Source organism: Hyla sarda, chromosome 12 (assembly GCF_029499605.1).
Source record: "Hyla sarda isolate aHylSar1 chromosome 12, aHylSar1.hap1, whole genome shotgun sequence".
NCBI classification, from domain to species: Eukaryota; Metazoa; Chordata; class Amphibia; order Anura; family Hylidae; genus Hyla; species Hyla sarda.
The window spans coordinates 45,197,925-45,210,518 of record NC_079200.1 but is presented as its reverse complement, the minus strand read 5'-3'; the positions used below and the strand labels follow the sequence as shown (position 1 = coordinate 45,210,518).

At 46.8% G+C, this 12,594-nt stretch overlaps 1 protein-coding gene across 1 annotated transcript in view; it reads right to left on the bottom strand.

The window, feature by feature from the left end:
• LOC130297025 (ADP-ribosylation factor 1-like) overlaps nucleotides 1-12,594 on the bottom strand; it is a 32,366-nt gene that overhangs the window by 5,390 nt on the left and 14,382 nt on the right. The window contains exons 2-4 of the mRNA XM_056549177.1: nucleotides 7,711-7,887; nucleotides 6,170-6,280; nucleotides 580-704 (exon numbers count right to left, since the gene is read on the bottom strand). Of these exons, the coding sequence (XP_056405152.1) occupies nucleotides 580-704; nucleotides 6,170-6,280; nucleotides 7,711-7,858 (384 nt within the window). The 5' untranslated portion in view covers nucleotides 7,859-7,887. The remainder of the gene's footprint in view (nucleotides 1-579; nucleotides 705-6,169; nucleotides 6,281-7,710; nucleotides 7,888-12,594) is intronic.

Here is a 12,594-nt window from a genome sequence, read left to right as displayed (position 1 = left end):
AGCCTATGGACAGTTCCTAAAATGGACAGAGGTGTCAGCAAAGAGCACTGTGGTCAGGCAGAAAGGAAATTCAAAAAGAAAAGAACTTCATGTGGAGCATAACAGCAGCTGATAACAGTTGATTTAAAAAAAAAATAAAAAAAAAAGTGTTTTCCAATGGAATACCCCTTTAAGGGTAGATATACACAAACTACTGGAGATTATCTGTTGTACAAATTCCCTAGTGGAGTATGTCGATACCCATTGACTTCAATATGCTGCTCAGAAATTCTGCTTTCAAGTTCTGTAGTGTGAATGTAGCCCATAGCAGTGTTACCCAACCTGTGACTCTTCAAGGTTTACAAAACATCATGCCCTGATCATTTGAGAGCCATAGCTTGGGGAAAAGTACCTTAAAAAGGGACAATAAAACCTAGAAAAAGCCACAGGTAGCAAAATATATTCATCTAATTTCCTGTAATCTTATTTTATCTCACAATCAATAGTGAGAAATATACCAAGGAATTTGCTGTGTGTTCCAGAAGCTCAGTCAGATTCTCTAAACCATTTGTTACGTTGGATGATTTGATTGTAGATTACCTGTTTGTTAGCAAATACTAGTAGCACAGCATCTCTCAGCTCATCCTCAGCCAGCATCCTTGTCAGCTCTTCTCTTGCTTCATTCACTCGCTCTCTATCATTACTGTCAACCACAAAGATGAGACCTGTGTGCAAGAGAAAATTGTCAGAAAGTCTGTAATTACTCACCGTTAATTTTCCCCAAGCCATGACAGCACCAACTGAGGAAGAGGGACTCCGCCCCTAAGGACAGAAAACCTAGAGGATAAAAGGCAGGTCCCTTCTCCCCAGCCTCAATTAATTTCCGAAACAAGAAGGGCCTACCATCAGTTAGTATACAAAAAAAACAAAAAGAAAGTCTGCTTCTCCCAGCAGGATATACCCGTCTCCTGGCTCTGAGCAACTCAGTTTAGTCCCAAAGCAGAAAGAGAACCGACCAAGAAAGAATAGTCCGAACACAATCCCAGACAAGAAGGGAACAGACCACAAAAATAACACACCCCCGCACCACAGCAGCGGAAACTGGCTGGCCACAAACAAACCAATGGATGGGTGCTGTGTCTCCCAATAGAAGCTCAGAGAGAGTTTTTACAATAAGTAAAAAAATTTTTTTTTAAATATCTACTTTCCGAGGTCTTCATTGGGGCACACCGGACCATGGGACGTTCTAAAGTAGTCCCTGGGGACGGACGACCACATCTCAACCACAAAAGAACTCAGACGGACATCTGAAGTGCCACCTGCAAGACCCCAGGCCCGCGACGGAGGACGCAAAAGGTATGAACACTGTAAAAACTTGGCAAAAGTATGCAGCGACGACCAGGTTACCGCCTTGGAAACCTGTAGAGCCGAAGCCCCATGGCTGACCGCCCGGAAGGCCCCCACCACTCTTGTGGAGTGAGCAGTCACTCGAAAGGGGGGCACCTGACCCTTGCAACGATACGCACCCGGAATGGCGAAACGTATCCACCGGGAGATAGTGGCCTTAGAAGCCAGGAGCCCCTTGCGCCACCCATCGGGAAGTACATACACGGAATTACACCGCCGGGAGGAGGAAGTGACCAAGTAATCGGTCCGAACCAGGTCCAGCTTGTGAAGCTGGCGCTCCCGCAGATGGCAAGAAGATGGGCAGAAAGAATGCAATACGATTTCCTCGTTCAAGTGAAAAGAAGTCACAACCTTGGGTTGAAAAGAAGGGACCGGCCGAAGGACCACCTTGTCCTGGTGAATCACCAGACAAGGGGAACAGCAAGAGGGCAGCCAGTTCTGATACACGGCGAATGGACGTGACTGCAACAAGGAAGGCCACCTTCTAGGAAAGGAAGTGAAGGGAAACCTGACCCAGAGGCTCAAATGGAGCGCCCTGAAGAATATCCAAAATGAGGTTAAGGTCCCAAGGCACAGTGGGGGACCGGAATGGAGGGACCTCATCAGCCACGCCCTGCAAAAAGGTGCAGACATGAAGGTTGGACGCAAAAGGGCATTGGAAAAGGACAGAAACTGCCAGGTACGGTGGTAAATCCTGGCAGACGAGGCTTTCCGGGCACGGAGCATAGTCCGGATCACATTAGTAGAGAATACGAACCCTCAAAACTGCAGTTTCAACCGCCACGCTGTCAAACATAGCGGAAGTAAATTGGGGTTGCCGAGGGGCCCTTGGGAGAGGAGGTCGGGACGATCCGGAAGACAGAAGGAAAGTCTGGGGACACCAGAATCTCCGAGACGCCCTCCGCCTTGAGCTTCCGGACAACCCTGGGAAGAAGCGGCGGAAAGAGGTAGGGGAGAGCAAAGTGGGTCCAAGGGACCACAAGAGCCTCTTTGGCCAGGGGATCCTGCGACCTGGACACCAAGCGAGGGACTTTCCTGTTCCAGCGAGATGCAAACAAATCCACGTCTGGAGTCTCCTAGTGATGACAGATTTGATCCAAGACCTCAGGGTGAAGGGACCACTCGCCCTAGTTGTGAGAGGAGCGACTCAGGAAGCCCACTTCCCAATTGTTGATCCCGGGAATGTGCACCGCCGATATGGCTGGAACATGAAGTTCCGCCCAAGAAAGGATCTTCGACACCTCCCTCATGGCCGCTGAGCTGCGGGTGCCGTCCTGGCAGTTGATTTATGCCATGGCAGGGGCATTGTCTGTCTGCACCTGGACCAGAAGCAGGAGACTCCAGCGAAGAAGGCACAGGAAGATCGCCCGGAGCTCCAGGACGTTGATGGGGAGACCGGACTCGAGTCCAAGGGCCCTGGACCGTTTGGTCCCGAAAGACACCTCCCCAGCCGAGGAGACTCGCGTCCGTGGTCAGGACATGCCAAAAGAGAGGCAACCCTCCCCGAGGAGAGTAGGCCGAAGCCACCAAAGGAGGGAGCCGGATCCCGCGGTGAAGAGACAAGGGAGATTTGTCCCACTGAGATAGGATGGCCCACTTGAGGACGGTACCGAAATTGGGCAAAGGGGACTGCTTCCATGGAGGCCACCATCTTGCCCAACACAGACATGCAGGTGCGGACGGGAATCAGACCCAGCCACCGAAATAAGCGAATCCCCGACAAGAGCTCCCGGAGCTTGTCCTCCAGAAGAGATAGGCAAACCAGGGATTGGGATGGAGACATCGATTATTCTGTTCCAGAGAGGGCGCCCTGATGAGCAGGTTGTCTAGATAGGGCAGAACCGAGACACCCCGAGAGTGGAGGAGAGCCACCACCACTGCCGCCAGAGTCTTGGTGAAGACCTGGGGTGACAAATTGAAAATGACCCGCAGGAACAGTGAACCTGAGAAAACGCTGGTGGGCCGGAAAGATAGGGATGTGCAGGTAGACATCCCTTATGTCCACGTAAGAGAGAATCTCCCCCGGATCCATGTAGGTGGCTACTGACCGTAGGGATTCCATCCGGAAATGCAGAAGCCGCATATGACGGTTCAAGATTTTCAAATAGAGAATGGGACAAACAGTACAGTCCTTCTGGGGAACTACGAAGAGATTTGAGCAAAACCCCGAAAACCGTTCCCGAGGAGGGACCAGCACAATCACGCCCTGGGATAGGAGGGTGCGAAGGGCCACCTGAAAAGCTGCAGCAAGAGCGGGGGATTGAAGAGGGCAGCACCAGGGGGGGGGGAATAAATTAAAAAAAAAAAAAAAAAAAAAAAAACGAGGAATAGAAGAGAATTCTATTAGATAGCCCTGGGAAACGACCTCTCGAACCCAAGCATCCTGAACTTGCACCAGCCAAACGTCCCAAAAGAGGGACAGGAGACCCCCACCCGAGGGGGAAGACTGATGGGAGCGCACCCTCGGGCAGAGGGAAGTTTGCGGGTCACAGATTTGGAAGAGGGGCGGTTGGAACGGGAACCCGACTTCCAGGAAGGGCGAGCCTTGAAAGATGGAGCCCTCCTATCCTGCGAGGATGCTGGCTTGTCCGGGCGGACGGAGAAACGAAAGGGGCGAAAATAAATCTTCCATTGGGAGAAGCCGATGGGGCAAGAGCCGATAGCCTCAGAGATGTTTTCATCTAGGCGTTTGCCAAATATGCGAGACCTCAGAAAAGGAAGTTTAGTGAGGGAACGCTTAGAGGCTGCATCAGCGTTCCAAGCCTTAAGCCACATGGAGCGCCGAAGAGCCACTAGATTTTGCTGCACTAGAACTGCCAAATGGGACACCCCTGTCAAAATCCCCTGGCGAAATTGACCGGCCCAAACTTGGAGGGTTTTGGATACCCAAGTGGAGGCAAAGGCTGGTGACAAAGCCAAGCCCGCCGCCTTAAAGGCAAATTTTGCCAAATTTTCAATGCGCTTATCTGAGGGGTCTTTGAAGGAAGCTGCCAGTGGCAAGGTGATGGATTTAGACAGCCACGATACAGGAGGATCCACTGTAGGAGGAAGAGACCACTTTAACCAGGTCCTGAGGAAAGGGAAAGAACACGGAGCTTCTTAGACCAAGAAGCCTCTAACAGCTCATCAAAATCAGTGTGGACTGAAAACTTGGGATGTCCGACGACCCCGGCGGAAGGACACTTCAGGGGCTGCGCTTGAGGTTCCTGGGTCCTGTAGATTTCCCTGACTGCAAACACCAGACTGTCCACTATGTCAGACACGCGGGAAGTCTCCTCGGAATCAGAGGGAGGATCCGAATCGGAATCCAAAAGCTTCCCTTGGGACTGGGAGTGCACCCTAGGAGTGCTGAACTGGCGGAGGTGGACCAGGAGTGGTGGCGCGGACGACCAGTTGCGGCGGCGCCTGGAGAAGGTGGAGGGAGAGAGGGAGCGCAGCGCGACCACCGGCAACTGGAGAACAGCTCTGGATTCTGCCATAAGCACGCAGGCCACAACCAGCCAGAGCTGTCCAGGTAACAGGAGCAGGTAGTGTGGTCTTCCCCAGACTAGGGGAGCCTGCTAGGGAATAGAACCCTGAGACTACAGGGTGAAGATCTATTCCCTCAGAATCCAACAGGGACAGGAACTCCTGCCCAACTATGCTTCCCAAGGACAGCCAACCACTGAGGCTATGGAATAGAAACCTGTCCTGTCCTTAAGGGCATAGTCCCTCTCTCTCAGTTGGTGCTGTCATGGCAAAAGGGAAATATGAGGGTCAGTGGTAAATTATAAATCCATTCAAAGTACTGACAATGACAGCTATGAGGATTTGCCCCTAAAATTATATATTTATTTTAACACTTTCTCACATTAGAAAATACAGGAAAAAGGAAAGAGCATGGATTACACATTATTTAAAATAAATGTTACAACACTTGTTATGCAAAGCCAACAAGATAAACATGGTCAGTTTAACACAATTACCGATGTATGTTGCTATTAGTGATGATCACACGGGTAATAGAAACCTCGCTGTAGTACAGAATGAGAAAAGAAACTGTATTTATACTCATTCCATACAGTGTGAGACAAGTATATGTTTAAGTAATGAATTACTTAAAATGTTCCATAAAATATAGTATTGAGACAAGTGTCTGATATTCCAAGTTCGTAGAAAAAAAAAAAAAAGTTTCATGTGGGAACAAAATTATATCTATATCACAGAGAAAAGAAACTGGACTACATGAAATAAGGTTTAAAAAAGGAAAAGCAATGAATCCAGATAAAAAAAAGTAGAAGATTGGGGGATACTTATCCCAGGGTTAGACAAAAGATGATAGTAAAGATAAAAGTAGATCTACCCGTGTGTTATAACCGCTCAAACCATCCTATATAGATATTCCTCTTTCCGTAAATTCATCCCAATCAGACCAAACCTTGAGATAATGTAAAAGGCAATATTTTATTTGAAGGGGGCTGCATATGATAAAAACATGATAACAGCGCACCTCTTGTCCATGTCACATGACTGGAAGCAAACAAACACCAAACCATAGCCAACATGGTGCTATTTGAAAAGAAAACAGCCAAATTTTTCTTATGTCAAACTGCTTCTTTGATGGAAGCTACATCATTCAAAATGCTAGGTGTCTATCAATCAGTCTTTCAAATGTGACTTGGCTGTTCATAGAGAGCTGGTCAGTCAATGACAATAGCAAAGATGGAGACTGCAGCTTAGCAGCAGTTACATAGTGTCAAGGATAAAATAAATGGTCATAGAAGGTGGTAAAATATATATATACCCTGAGTGTTCTGGAAGTAATGGCGCCACAGAGGTCTGATTTTGTCCTGGCCACCGACATCCCACACAGTGAAGCTGATGTTCTTGTATTCTACAGTCTCAACATTAAAACCTGGGGGGAAAAAAAATAAATAAAAAAAATTTATGTTAGGAGTGAGCACCTCACCGCAATACATTAGTTTTTTCTAAACTGTGTGTCTAAACTACAACTCCCAGTATGTCCAGAAAGCCTTTGGAAAACACTGCATGAAGGACAGATGCAGGAAAGATCTCATTGCAAAGCTGAGGCAAATAACCTATGGATATCACCCCTGCTACAATGAAATGGATGGAATGTGTGACAAATCAGCAATATAGGAAACAAGAGGAGACTGATCCAGCTCGTATGATGCATAAAATCCAAGGATTTATTCTTAACTACAGACCCATAAACAGCAGGTAGATGGAAATTACGCGTTTCCAAATCAGCAATATAGGTATAGTTCAGATGTGAAAGTCCATAGAATGCTCAGTTTTCCATGCAGAAAGTCTTCACCACATATAGGCGACATTTGTACAATTAAAATCAACTGCTGCTAAAAAGTTAAACAAATTTGTAAATTACGTCTTTTTAAAAGTCTTAATCCTTCCAGTACTTGGCTGCTGTATGCCCCACAGGAAGTTGTGTAGTTATTTTTTGCCTGACCACAGTGCTCTCTGCTGCCACCTCTGTCTGTGTCTGGAACTGTTCAGAGCAGGAAAGGTTTGCTACAGGGATTTGTTCCCGCTCTTGACAGTTCCCGACACAGAAAGAGGTGTCAGCAGAGAGCACTGTGGTCAGACAGAAAATAACTACATAACTTCATCTGTAGTATACAGCAGATGATAAGTACTGGAAGGATTAAATGGGCACTGTCAGATACAAAAACTTTTGATATGTTGTAAAGCATGTATAACCAATAGGTTTTGCAGTTGCTTTCATTAGAAAATGTTCAGTATTTCATACTGAAAAAGCCAGTCAAACAGCTGCCCCCCTGCCTGCTTGGACACATACTAGTCCTGCTGTGCCCATGCGTCATCACTTATGTCATGGACACACTTCCTTGATTGACAGCTGTGAGCGCAGGGCTCAGAGCTGGAGGAAAAATCCTCCCACTGTCAGCTTGTGTCCCGCTACTGTCAGTGAGGATAAGCTGGGAGTTGTAGTTTTGCTAATACTAGGGGAGATGTGAGCAGACAGCATACTGAGGGAGGGGGCGGAGACCTGCACAGTGAGGCCACGCCCCCTCCCTTTGAGAGGAATTCAGACTAGTGAACTAAATTAAAAGTGTAATAAAAAAATAAATAAAAAGGTGCTAGACACAAAAATGAGATGTACATGATCAGGATTAGGTACTGAGTGATATATTAATGTTTTTTGTTGGATCTGACGGGTATGCTTTAAGTTTTTTTAAATTTGAAGTTATTTATAAATCTGTTTAACGTTTTGGCACCAGATGATTTTAAAAACACTGTTTTCAAGAGAGTACCCCTTTAATGTAGAAGGTAATGAGAGCTGTATACCTATTGTAGGAATGGTGGTCACAATCTCGCCCAGCTTCAATTTATAAAGGATTGTAGTCTTTCCGGCAGCATCCAGGCCCACCATAAGAATCCTCATCTCCTTCTTGCCGAAGAGGCCTTTGAAGAGGTTTGCAAACATGTTCCCCATTGTAGTGTTTGTGTGTTTTTCTTTTTTACCTGATGGGGAAAAAAAAATAAAAATAGATGATGATCTTCGAGTTAGAAAAGATTAAAGACATCCAGTGATCTAAAACTTATCCTGCGGATAGAGGATACGTTTTTCAGTATGACATCTCTCCTTTAAGAAAATCCTGCAGTACAGTGACCCCCCCGACCTACGATGGCCCAGGCATATGATCATTTCAACATGTGATGGCCTCTCAGAGTCCATCGCATGTTGAAGGCAGCATCAACATACGATGCTTTTGTATGTCGGGGCCATCGCATAAACGGCTATCCGGCAGCGCAGACTACTTCAGCTGCCACTGGATGGCCATTTACGGTGCCCCGTGTGGTCTGCTGATGATCACTTACCTGTCCTCAGGGCTCCAGCGTGTCCTCTTTGGGATCCCCTGCATCGTCGGCGCTCTCCATCGTCGTCATCATGTTGCTGCACACGCTGTCCCATCATCCAATAGGAGCGGCGTGCGTAGCGACATGATGGCGGCAACGTAGAGCGAGGATGCCGGGAAAGCAGAGGCCTCGCCGGAGCGTCGGGGACACCTCGGGGATGCTGCGACAGCGATGGAAGCCGTCATCCAGGGCAACGGTGACGGTCCGGAGCGGCGGGGACACGCGCGTATACCCTCCAGTATACCAGTGGTCTTCAACTGATGTTGCAAAACTACAACTCCCAGCATGCCCGGACAGCCAACGGCTGTCCGGGCATGCTGGGTGTTGAAGTGTTGCAACATCTGAAGGTCCGCAGGTTGTAGACCACTGTCCTATACTTTACATTGCACGGATCCCTCAACATACAATGGTTTCAACAAACGATGGTCCATTTGGAACGGATTACCATGGTCCCATGTTGAGGGATCACTGTTCATGGAATCCTTCAGGAAAATGCTTTTCATGAGAAAAAGTATGCATATGGGCTCTTGCGTCGTGTAAAATGCAAGTCTGCATTGAAATCATTTTATGTTCAGCATTTGCAACTTTTATTTCTGGAAAGGAAGATAAATTATATAAAAATAATTCAAAAGCTCCGAGTCCGTCCTCACTTCCTGCACAGAGATCCAGCCTGTGGTCTGCTGACAAGTAACTGTGTCCTTCACTGTCCATTAAAAGCCAAGATACTGAAGGAGGAGGAAGGAACAGTCGCCATGGCAACTTCAGACATCTGACAGCATACTGCGCTATGGGGCGGGAGGGAGGGTGTGAGATAAAGCTGGTGTAAAGTGGAGCCAAACAATTACAGCCTAATATTACATTAACACAAAGGGTCAGGGCCAGGCAAGGCACATAGGACGCTCTATGCTTTACAGGATCGATTGGCTCGTCTGCATTTACCTGCAGAGTATTTCACTGCAGAATATTTGCACGGTCAGGGTAGTAAAATATTTGCAAGCTGCGAGGATATAGAGATAGAGTATATATATATATATATATATATATATATATATATATATATATATATATATATATATATATATATACACATATATATATATACATATATATATACATATACATATACATATACATATACACACACACATATATACACACACACACACATATATACACACACACACATACACACACACACACACACATACACACACACACACACACACACATATATACATATATACATACACACATATATACACATACACACATATATACACATATATACATATACACACACACATATATACATATACACACACACATACATACATATACACACACACACACACACACATATATATACACACACACACACACACACAAATATATATACACACACACACACACACACACACATATATATACACACACACACACACACACATATATATACACACACACACACACACATATATATACACACACACACACACATACACACACACACACATATATACACACACATACATACACACACATACATATATATATACACATATACACACACACACACACATACACCTCCCAGGAAAATGTCAGCTACGTTATGCTGATGGCACCTATCTATTGGGGGGTTCATTGGGCTCTATGGGGGAGATTTATCCAAACCTGTCCAGAAGAATAGTGGCCGAGTTGTCCATAGCAACCAGTAGGGCCGGGCGGTATACCGGTTCATACCGAATACCCACATTTTTGTGCTGCACGATATGGATTTTAACCCATACCGCAATACCGGTTTGGCCCTTCCCCCTCGGGAATCAATCAATGAATGAATGAATCAGCCCAGCGCTGAGCTGTCCCCACATCGGGGAACTAATCAAATGTGACCCGCGAGCGCTGTTCTGCCCCCCCCCCAATTAATTATCAGCCCAGCGCCACTACTCAGTCACCACCAAGCGCTGCCCTCCTGTTTGTTGTCTATACCAGTGGTCTTCAACCTCCAGATATTGCAAAACTACAACTCCCATGATGAGAGTTGTAGTTTTGCAACATCTGGAGGTCCGCAGGCTGAAGACCACTGCTCTATACTGTATCCCTATGCCCGGGCTGCAAAAGGTAAACAAAAATAAACTAACTCACCTTCCACGTCGGTCCGGATCAGCTTCCCAGGGAATGGAACGTCGGAGAGCCGTCAGCCTATCACCGGCTGCATCGATGTTCCACCTCGGCTGGTGATAGGCTGAGTGCACTGTCACGTAAGAAGCCGGCTTCTGCTGAGGCGGAACATCGCTGCGGCCGGTGATAGGCTGACGGCTCTCAGACGTTCACGTCCCCAACATAAGGCCGACGTCGGAACATGCATTAGTTTTATTATGTTTGACTTTTGCAGCCCGGGCATAGGGATACCACACAGTATAGTGTCAGCGGCCGCAACAAACAGGAGGACGAGGAGGGCAGCGCTTGTGGGTGACGTGGGTAGTACCCTGATGGGGACAGTGCAGCGCTGGGCTATTATCTTGAGGGGGGGGGGGGGGAATATCATTATATACCGTGGAACCGCCATAAGTTACAAAAATACCGCGATACACATATTTGGACATACCGCCCAGCCCTAGCAACCAGATTGCTTCTTTCATTTTTGAGAGGCCTTTTCAAAAATGAAAGAAGAAATCTGATTGGTTGCTATGGGCAACTCTGTGGGGGTCAGACAGCCCCATCAATCATGCGAATGGAGAGTCCTTTTTCCCCTGAGTGAATCAAGAGGCAGCACGCATGCATGGCCACCACTATTCAGTTACTGGCAATGATTTTGTGGTGCCCCTGTGAGAACAGGCTGGGTAATCCATTACTCCAAATTGTCTAACTACAGAATTCGCAGCAGTTGCACTTAGAAGACAGAGTCCATTAACTTGGTGCAGTGTGCAACAGCATTGTAAGCGAAACCAGGTGGTGATACTGCTAAGCTGACCCGTCACCACTCCCTCATGGGAGCTCCTGCCTTTAGAAAATGATATATTAGGTTTGAACCTCAGTGAATGCAGCAGTGGTCAAGCATGTGTGCTGCCTCTTCATTTACTTCATGGACAAGGGCCCCATTCTTATGTTCAGTGGGGAATGGATGCAGCAGACAAAAGTTCTCACCTATCCACAAGATAGGTGTGGGTCTAACCTTGGGATAACTCCTTTTAAGGGGGTACTCTGCCCTTAGGGGATAAGATGTCAGATCGCCAGGGTCCTGCTGGGGACCCCCGGGATCTACCATGCAGCACCCACCTGTAGCGGCTTCCGGAACAGCTGTAGGTCCTCAGGCTGAGTCCATCTCGACCATTGGGACGGAAGATCGTGATGTCACGACTCTGCCCCGTGTGACGTCACACCCCGCCCCTCAATGCAAGTATATGGGAGGGGGCGTAGCAGCCTCCCATAGACTTGCATCGAGGGGCAGGGTACTGACGTCACAATCTTCCGTCCCGGTAGTCGAGATGGACTCAGCCTGAGGACCTCCAGCGGTTCCGCAAGCCGCTACAGGCGGGTGCTGCATGGTAGATCCAGGGGGTCCCCAGCACCTTTGGATAGGAGATAAGATGTCTAGGGGTGGTGTACCCCTTTAAGTTCAGTGGGGAATGGATGCAGCAGACAGACCCACACCTATCTTGTGGATAGGTGAGAACTTTTAACCTTGGGATAAATCCTTTAAAGATTAATGATGTACAAAGCCAATATATCCCATTCAAAGTAGGCTGGGGTAGGCCTATACTATACCTCTGCTTTCCTCCAATACTAAAGGGGATTTTGTTGGTAAAATTATATTTTGAGATATATATTTTTTATTTATTTTTTTGATATTCCCTGAATTTGTATCCATCTATCTTTCGTCTAACCAAAGATGGTGTTGGCCAGTTTTTTCTAGTTTCCGTTAACCCTTCTCTTAGTTCTGGCCAGTGATGCTTGAAACTCTTCAACTGACCTTGGTAGAATAAAGAAGCTTTTGTAGGAGAATGAACCTTTTCCTACATTAAGGAAAAACTGTAAAAAAGGACACTGTGATTGGTAATAAAGTTATACACCATGAGCCATCAGTGTTCCTTAGGGCCGTAATGTTAATTTGGGTATGATTTTCTTCTGCGGAGATGTTTTTCCGCATGTAAGAGAAGATCCACCGGTGTCGATACATGTGTATTAAATCTGTCTGCTAATCAACACGGCTGCAGTTGACTGATCACAGGAAGAATCTGTCCTAACAATCCCTGCGTCTATCTCTATTGAAAACAGGCAACAGCTGGAGGCACCCTGGTTGAAAAACACTGG